The following is a 15,307-nucleotide window of genomic DNA, read 5'->3' on the forward strand; positions in this document are numbered from 1 at the left end:
ATGTATTTCATAGGGTTTCCACCCATTTCTCTCGGCATTGCCCATTCTCATGCCCAGTCTGGGAATGAGACTATGTACCTGTCGTGTTGAGGGGCTTTTTCATATTTTGTGATGATCAAGGTAGGCTGTATGATTCCCATTTTACAGATGGGAAACTGAGGCTTGGTGGAATGGTCTATCATTACGGCCAAAGGCACAAGGCTAAGCCAAGAAGACAGCATGCCTAGCCTGGCTACCTCCTCTGTTATTAGGGATTCTAACACAGAGTGAAGGGAGAGAACAGAATGAAAACACAGAGTAGTCTGAGTACCTCGCCCAGACACCAAAGGTGCTCAGTATATGTTCGGTCTTCTTATTCCTCTGCAGGGATGAGTCACCCACTGGCCAAAAGGCCTCCCCACCCAGGCCTGGGGCTGGTTTATAATGAGTTATCTGTAAGCATCCCCACCTTTCTTGTGGCCACCTGCGCACACTGTAAACAGATGGCTGGTGGGAGGGATGCTGTTGGGTTATGGGTTAGTTCTTTTCTTCACAAAATAAATGGAGCACAAAGCAAATCGAAATGAAAAGCACCCTGGCCTGGGAGGCAGGAGATGGGCATGAATCCTAGGGAAGCCACCAGCACGAAGCAGGTGCTCACAGGGGAGCTGCTTGCATGATATTGGTGGCTCCTGTAAGCTGCGTGACCATGGGCATGTCACCTGATCCCCCTGGGTCTTACAGTCCTCCTCTGCAATATGAGGTGGCAAACTCAAACGCCTAGATCATTTGCAGGTCTGATGCTCTAGGATTCCAAGCTAGACCCTATATCCCTTCATTGGCTTAATTAACAGGAGTTCCATTTAACAAGAATACTTATTGTACCTTCTGACCTCGGGGACTCACATCTGTTAGTAGAGCCTGGTAAGTTGCTCAGAAGGTTCTACAGGACTGTGGGGGTAGGGGAGCCAGCAGAGATCACAGATGGAAACCAGTTTTCATAAACCAGAAGGTCAGGCCAGCCAACTTTGTGATTCTGCACTGTCTCCAGCTGCCCTCAGAGGCCTGGTCTCCTGGGTGTGGTTCCCAGGAGGGTCCTGAACAAATAAGGACTAGGAGCCCCGCCCTCCTCCGCCTCAGGAACATGCAATTACAATTGGCCTGGGCTTCACTCCAGGATCCCAGCCCTAAATGGACAAGGTCCAGAAGGCCCAGAGAATACGGTGGAAATCTGGAGTATAACCCAGCAGGACTGAGCTCCTTGAACACCCTGGGAGCCTGGCTTTAGGAGCTGAGAAGAAAGTGGATGGCACAGTGCTGACATACAAAGGTTTGTCAGAAGACTGCAAAAATGACTAGATGGATGGAAGGAAGGAAGGGTGAGTGGGTGAATGAATGGGTGGATGATGGATGAATGGGTGGGTGGGTGGGAAGGTTGGATGAGTGTATGACTAGCTGGCTGGCTGGATGATGGGTGGATGATGGATAAATTAATGAACTGGAGCCTAAAGAAAAGGTTAAAATAGGATAAACGGATGGATGGATGGATAGACAGACAGTTGGATGGATAGACTGATAGGTTGATGATAGATAAATGACAGATAAAGTAATGAATTAACGAAATGGAGCCTAAAGAAAAGGGCGTGAGAATAGTAAAGGAATTCACCTCTTCTAAGAGGAAGTCCAGTAACTCCTCTTTTCTCCTAAAGGAGAAGTGAGTTCATGGTCATCTGAATCATCTATGAGGGCAAGTGTCAGGTTCAATCTTGTGTCATCAGCTAAAATCAGAACTGTTTGGAAGGAGCCACCCTTGGTGTCTGTGCTTTATTACATCCCCAGAATGACGAACCTGGTACCGTGGCAGGGATCTTGAAGATCACATATTTTGTCTTCCCCTTGTCTACGATGGAAGTGCCCATGTTGAGAACATTTCCAGCTGCATCATAATGAGGATGTGATGTTGCCAGATTTATAGCCACGTATTTGCGATAATCAACCTGCAAAGTACGACAGTCACCTGGTTTTAAAAAGGGGAAAGGATGAAATCCTGTGACAAGCTGACTGATTCTAGGTTCAGAGAGATGATGGATATTTTTGCACATCTCCTGATCTGAAAATAAGGCAGACTTCACCTTTAAAGAGGATGTTTGCTCTTGTGACCTGATATAACCTCACAGGGGCCCTCCTATAGCCAATAAGTTGCAGGGGGAGCTGGTGAGCTGCGTGTGTTTTCCGTGGTGGTTGTTCTGATCCTGCCCTTGGCCCTGCTGGGATCCTCAGCATGGAGACAGGACACCTCACTGCAGAGAGCTCTGAGCAATGACAGGGGCAGAGAGGCAGCCTTAGAGCTAATCTTGGCCACTGCTCTGTGCCCTTCTAGTTAAATCATTTAAATTCTCTCCTTTTGCATTCCACAGAGGCATAAATCTCCGGGCCTCTCTCATAGGATTATTCTGGGAATGGAGAGGTTACAAAAACGTTTGGCCAAAGCCACTAGACTAACAAGCTCAGTAATGACCCCCGCTACGAACAGGCCACAACCGTAGAACGATGGGATAGCCGGGCGGGGAACAACTGCCGGCCCTTCCTCCCCCAGAATAGTGCAACCTCCTGCCAAGAGTCAGGCAATGCTCCGTTCTCTCCCAGTGTTTCCTCTCTGTAGCTTTGTGGAAAGCATATGTCAGTTGGACCTAAGCCGCCTAGCTGAAAAGGAGCTGGCCATAATTTCACAGCTAAGAAAAGCACTCCCTTTAACAGATCAGTAAGATGTTTCGCGAAGACATCAAGGCTTCAAATAGCCAGCTGGAGAAAACTGAAAGCGGGTCTATTGATTTTCACGAAAATGTTGACTTGATTCTGCCCAGGAAAGGTATCTGCTTGGGCATTTATTTTTGTACCCTTGCTCTCTGCCTAATGCCTCCCTCTTCAGGTCAGTATGAGGTAAGGCTGCTGGGAGCCTTGGGCAGTCCGGTACAGTCATGCATTCAGTCTCCCACTGAGCTCCCACTCAGGGCCAAGGACTATAGACTCTGTCATTTGTTGAATGATGTCTTCCAAAAAGAAAGATATGTTGAAGTCCTAACTCCTAGCATCTGTGAATGTGACCTTAACGGAAATACGGTCTCTGTAGATGTAATCAAAGTAAGACGAAATCATGCTGGATTAGGGTGGGCCTTAATCCAATGATTTATACCTTTATAAAAGACTAGAGTGATGCATCTGCAAGCCAAGGAGTGCTGGCAACCACTAGAAACTAGAAGAGGCAAGCAAGCATCCTCCTTTAGAGCCTTCAAAGAGAGCACGGCCCTGCTGATACCTTGATGTCAGACTTCCAGCCTCCAGAACTATGAGAGAATACATTTCTGTTGTTTTAAGCTACCTAGTTTGTGGTAATTTGTTATGGGAGCCCTAGGAACAATACAGACAAAGAGGAAACACAGTCCCTGCCCGAAGGGAGTTTAGAATCTTGTGCTAAGTACTGCACTAGGGAAGCCCAAGATCCAAGGGCATTAGAGGAGGGGGCTCCTCCAGTGAGTTCCTGCGGGCCACATGGCCTCGCTCACGGGGTCCCTTTCATGACTCAGGAAGTGATGCCAGTTGTAGATTTGCTGATACCTTCTCCAGGGTTTCCAGAGTCTGTGGGTTGATTTTCCTGATGTAATTGGTTTCTGTGGTTGCATAGAAGTCTTCTCCACACTTCATGATGTTAATCAGGCAGTTGTCTGTGAAATCGGGGATGGTGTGGGACAGGTAGGAGAAAGCTCTGGGGAGGAAAACAAACAACGGGGTCAAGGGCTGTGTGCACCCAGCTAGAACGTTCTGCTTGAGATGACTTTACTTTTCCTACCACTTAAAAATGCTCTATTTCAACTAAAGGAGAAAAAGCACTGCATCCCAATTGGTCACTTGGTGGAATCCTGAGGACTCAGATACCAAATTGCCCAAAGATACCACCATGTTGAATCAGCTAAGAAGTGAATCAGCCGGGACAGAGTGGCCACCAGCTGAGCCCTCCTGGGCTCTCAAAAATCCAAAGGTCTCCCTCACCAAAGCCAGCAAGAGCTGGTGAGTTGTTCTGAAGTATTCTAAGAAGTTCCACAGAAATCATACATGTACCCATAATGACCCCCAAAGACTAGCAAAATGGCGAATCCCCACTTTTGGCGGAAAAGTGAGTCCATACTGGTTACCTCAAATTTGTCCAGGAAATTAGTTTTTTAAAAAAGGAAAGCAAACAAATTATGAGTTAGGAACTCATAATTAATTTGATTAGAAGGCAAACTCAAAGCAGGAGGAAATAAAAATCCTGGATCCATGTATTGGTAGTTTTCTCCCTACCGGCAAATAGTGTAACAGCAAGGATGCCTCACAGGTTGTGGCTCTAAAATTATTCTGGCCCCCTCCCCCCTTCTCCCTGGCTCCTCCCCCATCTGCAAATGTGACTTCAGCACTTGCTGTGTGCCAGCCCCAGCAGTGGATACTGGAACTGGAGAGATGATGTCAGTTCTGGAAAAGCAGAAGTAATCTTCCATCTCTGGGCCAGTCTACCCCAAACATTTCATAACTCTATGTCTAAAGAGTGTTATAAAAGAGATACTGATGGCAGGCCTGATCCCCTGGCCAACAATTTTATTTAATTGTCCAATATGTAATACATTCATATGCATCATAACCCAGATCATCTAAAATACATACAACTAAAAATCCTTCCTTATCCTTTCCCCCATTTGTCAATTTCCCACCTCCCTATATATCCTTTGAGTTTCCTTATGCACATACAAGTGAAAATAAATATAGGGGCTGGCCCAGTGGCATAGTGGTTACGTTTGTGCACTCTGCTTTGGTGGCCATGGTTCGTGGGCCCAGATCCCGGGTGCAGACCTACACGCCGCTCATTAAGCCATGCTGTGGCAGGGTCCCATATACAAAGTAGAGGAAGCTGGGTACAGATGTTAGCTCAGGGCCAATCTTCCTCACCAAAATAAAATAAAAATAAATCTAGACTTCCTCTTGCTTTTTTAGATGAAATATAGCATATTATATACTTTTTCCACTTAACAGTATATCCTGGAAATCTTTCCATTCAGTATGTGGAGAGTGTCCTCATTCCTTTTTACTTCGGCCTGGTATTTTCTTGTGTGGTCTTACTGTTATTTATCTAACCACTCCTCTGTTGAAGAACATTGGGGTTATTTTCCTCATTATAACAAATAATGCAGCCATGAATAACCTTGTACGTTTGTCATTTCAGACACAAGCAAGTGTATCTCTACACTGAGGGGAATGTGCATTGGTAATTTAGATAGATAGTTCCAGATTGCTCTCCCACCTGCCATGTGGGAGAATATCTAATAATCTGTCAGACGCTCTTTGCCTCTCTTGCTATCAGTGATCAAGAACTGCATAGTGTATATGAGCGAAGGCAATCACATGAAGCTTTCCATCCACCCTAAAGAGAATGGTCAGAGAAGCGAATGCTGGTTGTTTTGATCATCAAGGATATCGAGAAGCATGACCAGATTCAAAATGGACAGTTACTTGGAAAATATGTTTTTGCAGGGGTCCGGATAGGCCATTGTCCCAAACTCTGACACCACGATCCTGTTCGCCTCGATATTGGCGTTGTAGGTATCACTTCTCAGGTATTTGCTCCTGTAATAGACTTCCCCTGAAAGAGAAGCGGCAGAATCATTCCAGGCTGACACCTTTACAGGGCTTTAAAGTTGATTTCAGCCATTCCGGAGGTTTTAAGGGGGGAAGGCGGGGTGAGTCCATCAGGACAGTTCCCTTTAATGTGTGTGCCGGATACAATGAGCATTGGGAGTGTGCTGTCACACACACTCCCTCACTCGAGACTCACAACAATGTGACAAGGTAAGTATTCCTATTAGCTCCATTTTATGTATGAAGGACTTGCGGCTCAGAAAGTTCAATCACCTTGCCCAGTGTCACCCAGCCAAGAGGTGCTGATCCAGGCCATGACCATCCCTTCCACCATGTTGGTATCCCTCCAGATAAGGTCCAGATTTGGAGGACTGGTCCAGAATGCCTCACACTTGGGCTGGGTTTCCCCAGGGCCTGGTTCAGTCCTGGGAACCCTACATGGACAATGTCGGCCCCTGGAGTAACATTTGATGTCTACTACAACCGGAGGGTGACCTAACACCCAATTCTGCACATGGTAGGGGGTTGGTACGTGGACTGATGTCTAGTTCATCTAGACACTGGAGAGAATCCAACTCATTGCATAAAAGCAGGACTCTTGACCAATCCATCAAGACCAACCTGAAAATACACCAGATGGTTCTAGACCTTTATTAGGTTCCCATGGCTGCTGTAACAAATGACCACAAACTTAGTGGCTTAAAACAACACAAATTTATCTTACCATGTTGGAAGACATAGTCTGAAATGGGGCTTATGGGGCTAAAATCAAGGCGTCAGCAGGGCTAGATTCTCTTCTCCAGAGGAGAATCTGTTCTTTGCTTTTCTAGCTTCTAGAAGTTGCTGCCATTCTTTGGCTTGTGGCCACATCACTCTGACCTCTGATTCTGTTGTCACATCTTCTCTGACTCTGACCCTCCTGCCTTCCTCTTTCCCTTGAGATAACTCTGTGATTACACTGAGCCCACCCTGATGATCCAGGAAAATCTCCTATCTCAAGGTCTTTAACTTAATCATGTCAGCAAAGACCCTTTTAACTGGTAGAGTAACATGTAACATATTCACAGGTTCCTTCTGGAGAAAGAAAGGGGAGGGAAGGGAGGAGGGGAGAGGGGAGGAGAGAGCAGAGGAGGCTCAGCTGGGAATGGATGGATCAGGAGAGGCTTCATGGAGGAGGTGGTACTTGAAATAGCCCTTGAAGAATGAGTGAAATTTGATCACGATAGCTTGAGGGGGCAGGAGTAGGAGACAGAGTAGGGCATTCCCATTCACTCTTCCCAGAAAGTCTGTAAGGAAAGGCCTGGAGGTGGGAAATGCAGCCCACTTCCCATAGAAGCTGAGACAGGGTGGGCTGGAGCACCAGGTAGGGGCTTGGGAGCAGCAGGAATGAGATGAGGGTGGGGTGGGGGCCCTACCGGGTCTGCGGGGCTGTGAATACCAAAGCCTTTGAACTTCATTTGGTGGACAATTTGAAACCTCTGGATTTGTTTTGTTTTATTTTATTTTGTTGTTAATTAGCAAGTGACATTATGTTTGATTTTTTCCCTCGCAAAGAACACATTCCTTGCTTTAGTATAATATACGCTTCTCATATTGCTACAATTATAATACGCAAAAAGGGCTGGCCCCGTGGCTTAGCGGTTAAGTGCACGCGCTCCGCTGCTGGCGGCCCGGGTTCGGATCCCGGGCGCGCACCGACGCACCGCTTCTCCCGCCATGCTGGGGCCGGGTCCCACATGCAGCAACTGGAAGGATGTGCAGCTGTGACATGCAACTATCTACTGGGGCTTTGGGGGGAAAATAAATAAATAAATAAAATCTTTAAAAAAAAAAAAAAACGCAAACAATAGAGCTCAGGACATACTAACATTTCATTCCCATAAAAAAAGCTGATCAGAGAAATGTCCATCATACGTCCACTGCCACAATGACGGGCTTAGAGGAGAGACATATTCCAAGAAATTCTTGCCTAGTGTCTTTTTATATTTTAAGAAAAGGAAATAGAACTAAGAGCTAACTTTTACTGAGTATGTGTGTGCTAAGCACTGTGTGGGCACTTTGTGTATTATCTGGTTTAATCCTCAGAACATTGGAAGTGTATAGAATGCTCCAACCAGAAATGTGTTCTGTAGGGAAAAAATCAACATAATGTCATTTGCTAATTAATCACAAAATAAAACAAAATTTAAACAACATTTGAAGGTTTAAAATTTCTTAGCACATGAAGTACAAAGGGCTTAGGCGCTCAATGGCCCTGCAGACCCGTTTCTCAGCTAATACAATTGAGGCACAGAGAGGTTAAGTACCTTGCCTTAAGTCACTCAGCTAGTGAGTGGTAAGCTGGATTCAAAGATTCTGACACAGCGACCACAGTCAGTATGACCATTCTGTCTGATACTTGTTATTAAAAATATACCTGTAGAAATGTGCTGCCATAACTGTACAGCTTGATGAAGTTTCACAAACTGAACCTACCTCTATAAACAACGTCCCAATCAAGAAATAGAACATGAGAAGCCCCCTCATATCTCATCCAGTCTCTAGCCTCTCTCTCACCAGGGGAGCCACTATCTTGACTTCTAACAGCCTCAACTAGATTTGCTCTTGGGGTTGTGTCTTCCCGTCCATTTCCAAAGGAGGTGAGTGGATGTTTCAGAGGTAATGACTTCACCTGTGCACTTAGGCGGAAATAATAATAACGACGGTAATGCTAATCATAATAAAATTGGAAGAGACCATGAAAGACCTTCTAGTTCTTTCTCCAGTCTTTGGGAGGTAAATCGTGTGTCCGTAAGGGGCAGATAATTGTCTATCCTCTTCTGAAACATCTTTTCGAGGTGGCTACTGTGAATACGTGCCTCTGAGATATTTCAGTAGGGGGAGCTCTGCTCCTGGGGCAGCAGGAAGAAATATGAAGGAATGGTCAGGGGCCGGGGCTCTGGGGTTAACAGTGTGCTGGGTTCACACATTCGATCAGTATTTATTAAACACCTTGAGGGGCCAGGAGGTGGGGCTATAATGGCAAACAGGACAGGCAAGATCTCCACCCCTGAGGAGATTGAAGTCTCCATGCAGGTGTGAATCCTTGCTCTGTCAAACACCAGCCATGCACTTGAGCTTGTGTCAGAGGCAAGGCTCAGCCCCCTCTGCTCTGACGCGAGGATCACATGTTCCTTACAGAGCTGCTGCGACACTGAAGCCTGTAAAGCACACAGCGCATAGTAGGTGCTCAATAAAAGCCACATACGCTGTTGAGATGCAGTAGGGAGAGTGGGCAAGGCTTTGGCTCCAGGGTTAGTCCCAGTTCAAACTGTGTGACCTTGAGCGAGTCTCTTCATCTGACTCAACCTCAGTTTTCTCAACTGGAAGTTGAAGATCACAGCCCTCCCCAACTGGGGCTGGCAGTATTAAATGAGACGGGATGATGTAAGGAGTTTGGCCCATTGGCACGCAGTGTGCACTTGGTAAGCGATGGCTGCTGGGTTGTCCAACAAAAACCTGGAGGCAGGAAGACTCATCTGGGGTTGCTGAGGCCACACACACTGGTCTTTAGCCATGTGCTACACAGAATCTGCTTTAGGGCCACGCGGTCTCCCCTTGAGCCAGCCTGCCCTTTGCTGGTCCGTCTCTGAGGGTCGCCACCCACACACACGGACTAAGGTGCTTTGGATCCTGCGGTGCTTTGCCTAAAATGCTGAATTCTGTTCACTTGAAATGTAAACACCCAGCCCAGGCTGGTTGTCGTCAGGCGGCCCGTTTCCTATAAACAACCAGCCCCAGAGCACGGAGCCCTCGGGGGGCCACAGGGAAATGTGTCTCTGGAATTGCTCAAGGCTGACACTCGACTTTGAGGACCGTGCGTTCCCCACCATCCCGCTCACGGGCACCCAATTAGCCACATTCCTTCTAACAGGACACAAGTAAACAGATAAGCTTCTGCCTGGGAGCTTCCAGAACTAGGTCAAGTTTGATAGTTTGGGAGGAGGGGGAGAGATCTATACACACACATATATATATACACGCATGAAGACATATATTTATGTATATATGTGTGTGTGTGTTTGTGTATATATATATATATTTTTTTTTTCCAAAACAAACTTTCCAAAAGGCTACTTTGGAGCTACAACAATTGGAAAAGTCAGCTTTGGAAAGGTTAAATTCTCAGAGCTCTTTTTGCCTCTAAATCTTGGTGATTCTGGCTCTTGGAATTCGCATGTTCAAATCCTCGTGGGACAACTTTTCCTCTCATTAGAAAATTATCGAATATGTTGCTGAGGGAGACCTGGGTTCACTCATCTCTATGCCTGCTTTATAAAATTTTTTATTTCGCAATAACTTTAGCCTTACAGAAAAGCACACTCCCCTCTACCCTTCACCCGGCTTCCCCTTCTCCTCTCTGCCTCTTTATTCAACTCTGTGTGAGTTTTTTAAAGCATTGTCTTCTCCTGGCCTCTGCTAAAGGCCACAAGCCATTTTCTGTCTTTTGCTTTCTTGCTCCAAAGTCTTTTCTCATTGGTCGTGCACTGATTTAGGTTCTCTGTGCTGGCTGTACACTGGAATCACCTGGCGCTTTTAAAAGATTACAGAAGCCCGAGCCCCACCCTGCTGCACTCTGATGAGCTTGGTCTTGGGTGGGAGGGCAGCCAGGCTGGAGGTCCACTGGTTTTCTCAAACCTGTGTGTGCTCAGGGTCGTCTGGGAAAAGTGTTAGAAACACAGAAGCTCTGTCCCTATCCTTTGGGATTACAATTCACTCAAGCCCTGGGTAGGGTCTCAGGATTTGCAGCTTTAATGAGCATCCTAGGGGATTCTGATGCAGGAGGTTCACAAACCACCCTTTGGGAACTACTGGCTTTGTGTTCTCTGCAAATCAGAGAACCCTGAATGCCCTGTGCATGCCCTCTTGAATCGTGTGTAGTAGTGCCTAACATTTGGGCTTATATTTCCACTGTTAAAGCATGGGGAGCCATTGAGAGTTCCAGAGGAAGCCAGGCTGTGACACACCAACATTGGCAATCTGGCAACCTTGAGCAGACTGGACTGGAGAGATGGGGAGAGATGGGAGCTGTCAGAAGCGGGGAATGGGGGCAGAATTACATAACGGTTAGGACACGGGACTCTGGATTTAGAGAGCATTTGTTAATATCTGACTACCACCACTTCTTAGCTGTGTGCATTTGGGCAAGTTCCTTGGCCTCTCTGGGCCTTAAACTCTCGTCTGTAAAATCGAGATAGTAACAGCGGTACCTTCCTCAGGAGCTATAGTGAGGGCTGAGTTGTAGATGGGCATGAAGCACTTAGGCCAGTGGCCAGCAGGCACCCCCTGTAGCGAGTGTTGAAGAGATGGGTTGGAAAAGTATTGCTGCCTTCTACTGAAATCATCTTTATCTTGTTTGCGCCATTTCAGCTCCATAAAGCACTTCCAAGTGCCCTCTGGGCCAGACCCTGTGCTAGGTGATGAAGATAGAAGCATTTGAACAGGGACCCTGCGCTCTGGAGCCTCCCACCCTGTGCTGGAGAAGGGCAAGCTGATCATCGCAAAGCAGAGTGGGGCACGCACCCTCGACACCTGCCAGGTTCAAGAGCAGGACAGGGAAGGCGAGATGTTGGGTGTACTCTCCATACTTCTCATCTTGCAGCCAGCTCCAGATTATGAATAGAACTGAGTCTGTCATGCTACGGTATTGTATACACTTTTTATTTTCTGTGTATTATATGTTTTGATATCTTAAGAAACCCTTCTGGCCGGGGAGAGACTGTACCTCCCTGGACTAGCCAATTCCTAGAGGTGGCAAAGGGCCCAGCATGTCTTTGATTTGCAAAGGAACCAACCCAGAGCCAGACCTCCTCCATCTGGTCCATACGCTCCAGGACACAGTATTCCTTTGCCTTAATCATCAGGGCCAGGTACCAGGCAACTAGGGACCACCCCTAGAGCCCGAAGCCCGCCGACATTATTCAAACTCGCCAATCCTAGACTGTTTCCTGTGCCCTGCTATGGGAACCCCAACACAGGCCGTGGCCTAAGCCCTTCCCCCACTCCTGTCTGCTGCCTCCTGACCACGCTGGTGTTATCCCACGTGGCCCTGTGAGGCACCGTGTGCTCCTGCCCCAGCCCCTGTGGGTATGATAACCTTTGTTCTCCTGAGCCTCTCCTTGTCTCCTCTTGTGGCTGCACCGACTGACCATCACATAAAAGATACAAAACAGCTACTCACCTTTGACAATGAACTTTTAGTTTGAAAACCTACCAGAAGTTTTTAAAAAGTCTGAACAGCATGGGATGACTTGGTCACTTGCTTATTTATCCCATTTAAGGATTTTGGTGGACTGCCAAGCTTCCGCAAGACAGCCACGGCTCTGTCATCCCCTACTGGTTCCCTTGTCCCTCGTGGTCTCTAGGGAAGGATCCGGGAGCCACCACTCAGTAAGCTGTGAGGGGTCACTTAAGCCACCTGCTATTTCTCAGGTAGTTGGGGTGGGGGGGTGTGTGTGTTGGGATGGGGACAGGGGAGACGGTTGCAAACTTGAACTCCGGACAACGCAGGTCCGATCCCAGCCCTACCTCGGTCCCCTTGGATAAGTCACTCAACCTCTCTGAAGTTTCCATTTCCACATCTGCAAACAGGACAAGAATCCTCCCCCACAGCATTAATGTGAGCACCGGAAATGGACCTTGAAGGACCGGGCCGCTGGTGATGCAGGGCCTCACAGAAAGGAACCACTGGTTCTTTCCCCTCCCCGACACCTCACCCGGAACAGCGTTCATTTCCCCAGGAATAGTTAGCAACTCTGCCTAGAAAAGGAGGGGATTGCTAAGTCTTCGGGCTGTCAGGAAATATGGAACCACGCACTCTGTAGCTGAGTCTCAATAAAACCTCTATGTTTTTGCAAACTCAGAGCTCATGATTTTCACACACGGTGTCTCCATTCATGAAATGTGGGAGCAAGTCACTAGCATAGAGTCTACACTCAAAAGATAATTGCTGACTGGCTTAAAAGAGATAATAGTTAGGCAAAGGGAATAGGTAATGCTTATTGAGCACAAATTATGTGCCAGACGTTATACAAAGCTCCTTACACATGTTAGTTTATTTAAATTCCACAGCTGCTCTCTGTGGTATGCTACTGATATCTCCATTTTATAAGCGACTTGATGGGAGACTGAGACACAGAGAGGGTCAGTAACTTGGCCAAGATCACACAGCTTAGGTGCATATTAGCTAGGATGGTGGATCTGGGATTCAAACCCAGTGACTATGGTGGTAGTTTTTAATCTATTGAGCATCTACTAGGTGGCAGACCCTTGCTAGACATACAGTACCTCTGGTCATCACAACAGTTCTCCAGAGGGGAAGATCAAACCCTTTTTACTGAGGAGGATACAAAGGCCAAGGGAGACGAGGTGACCATAGTCTGCTATGCTGGAACACAGGGGTTAGAGAAAAATTTCACCAAGCTGAAGAACTTGGACACAAACTTGCCCACCATGTGACCCTGAGCCTACTAAAGCCTTACACACCCCATCCTGGACCTCGTTAAGAGCTCACCTCGCGCTGTTGTGACACAAACCAGCTCAATGGCCAACAGCAAAGCGTTTACAATCCACCTCTTGAGCCAGTCACCTGATCTTAGAATTCCGCCTTATTTGTGGCCCTTCCTACTTTCTGCTCGATATTCAATGTCCACTCAGGGAGAGCCACTGACCTTGTGGCTTGAGTGACATGGCTCTCTCTCGCCTTTTGAGCAATACACTCAGCTTTGTTCTTTTCAGCTCTGTTTTCTCTATTTGGATTTGATGCGTGTCTGATTCCAAAGCCTGTCATCTGCCAGCTGCTCTTGCCCACCATATAGAGAACGCTGATTATTTTGCAAGTTGAACTCTTTGAGAAAGAACCTTGGCCACCTTTCCAGGGAGGTTTGTGCTTGTGAAGGGCTGAATAATGGCCTCCCCAAGATGACCATGTTCTAATCCGTGGAACTGGTGACTATGTTACCTGACGTGGCAAAAGAGACTTTATAGATATGATGCAATTAAGGATCTTGATAAAGGCGATTATCCTGGATTGTCTGGGCCGGCCCAATGTCATCACAAAGGTCCTTATAAGAGGGAGACAGGAGGGTCAGAGTCAGAGAAGGAGATGTGCTGATAGAAGCAGAGAGAGAGAGAGAGAAAAAAAAAAAAAAAGACAGAGAGAGAGACTGCAAGATGCTACACTGCTGGCTTTGAAGGCAGAGATGGGGCCACAAGCCAAGGAATGCAGGTAGTTTAGAAGCTGGAAAAGGCAAAGAAATAGAGTCTCTCCCTGGAGCCTCCAGAAGGAACGCAGACCTGCTGACACCTTAATTTTAGCCCAGCGAAGCCCAGTTTAGATTTCTGATTTCCACAATTGTAAGAGAATAAATTTGTGTTGTTTTGAGCTACTGATTTGTGGTCATGGGGCCGGCCCCGTGACGTAGTGGTTAGGTTCTGTCTGCTCCACTTTGGTGGCCCGGGGTTCACAGGTTCACACCCTGTGTGCAGACTGATGCACCGCTCATCAAGCCATGCTGAGGTGGCGTCCCACATACAAAATAGAGGAAGATGGGCACAGATGTTAGCTCAGGGCCAATCTTCCTTAAGCAAAAAGAGGAAGATTGGCAACAGGTGTTAGCTCGGGGCCAGTCTTCCTCACCAGAAAAAAAAAGAGCGAATTTGTGGTCATTTGTTACAGCAGCAACAGCAAACCAATACGGTGTTCTTACCATCTCTGATGGTGAAGCTGTGCAGCAAGGCCAGGCCATCAAACCAGTGGTTGTATCTGGTCTCTCCCACTGTGTGCATCCCAGGCCCGTTGCGAAGCAGCGTTCCCTGCAGCCATGTTGGAATCTTGCCTATGAAGAGAAAGAATGTTCAATTTCCAGTTTCCATGTCCAAACCAAAAAGCCAGTAGAAATGACCATGGAAGGGAATTGAGGCCATATAGCCCCAATACCACTCAGTGCATCCATCCATTTACTCGTTTCCAGAAATACGCCTGGTATTGTGCTAGCACTGAGGATACCAAGATGAATAGATGTTGTCCTTGTCCTCAAGTTGCTCACCGTCCATTGAGAGACAGAGATGGAGGAATCAACAGACACTCAAAATACACTGTGACAAAGGCAATGGACAGACTCTCCCAGGCTGCTGCGTGGAAGAGAACTGGATTTCAAAGACTTGGTGTGAAAAGAATGTAAAATATTTCATTAGCAATTTTTAAAATATTGATTACATGTTGAACTGATAATGTTTTGCATATGCTGTGTTAAATAAAATATACTATCAAAATTAATTTCACCTGTCTCTTTCTACTTTTTTGAATGTGGCTATCAGAAGACTAAAAATGACACATGTGGCATGCAGTATATTTCTCTGGGACAGCACTGCTCTAGAGATAGGGGGCTGTAGCAGATGCTGTTGGTGGCCCGCCCGTGTCCCCTGGCCCTCACCTCTCCCTGAAGGCTGCTTTCTGCAGATACCTGCAGCTCTCTGCCTGAGGGCTTTGTTCTCACTGTGGGAGCTGCTCTGCCCACACACTGGACAAGCTGGATGCACTGGAGGGTTAATGCCCTTGGAAGCGGCTCTCACCCAACGATGCATGGGGAGTTGGGGGACAAATACCACCACTTCCTTGCCTTCA

General features: G+C 47.1%; 1 protein-coding gene and 1 long non-coding RNA gene across 2 annotated transcripts in view; one reads left to right on the forward strand and one right to left on the reverse strand.

The window, feature by feature from the left end:
• Positions 1-15,307, reverse strand: part of BCO1 (beta-carotene oxygenase 1) — a 36,581-nt gene that overhangs the window by 18,231 nt on the left and 3,043 nt on the right. The window contains exons 2-5 of the mRNA XM_004437077.3: positions 14,391-14,519; positions 5,518-5,647; positions 3,595-3,742; positions 1,829-1,976 (exon numbers count right to left, since the gene is read on the reverse strand). Of these exons, the coding sequence (XP_004437134.1) occupies positions 1,829-1,976; positions 3,595-3,742; positions 5,518-5,647; positions 14,391-14,519 (555 nt within the window). The remainder of the gene's footprint in view (positions 1-1,828; positions 1,977-3,594; positions 3,743-5,517; positions 5,648-14,390; positions 14,520-15,307) is intronic.
• Positions 1,123-13,837, forward strand: LOC147913085 (uncharacterized). The gene is made up of 4 exons (XR_015549114.1): positions 1,123-1,309; positions 11,053-11,326; positions 11,964-12,114; positions 12,274-13,837. It is a non-coding gene; the product is annotated as an uncharacterized LOC147913085 (long non-coding RNA).

The sequence above is a fragment of the Ceratotherium simum genome, chromosome 30, assembly GCF_057802395.1.
Source record: "Ceratotherium simum simum isolate JZ-2026a chromosome 30, ASM5780239v1, whole genome shotgun sequence".
In the NCBI taxonomy this organism is placed as follows: Eukaryota; Metazoa; Chordata; class Mammalia; order Perissodactyla; family Rhinocerotidae; genus Ceratotherium; species Ceratotherium simum.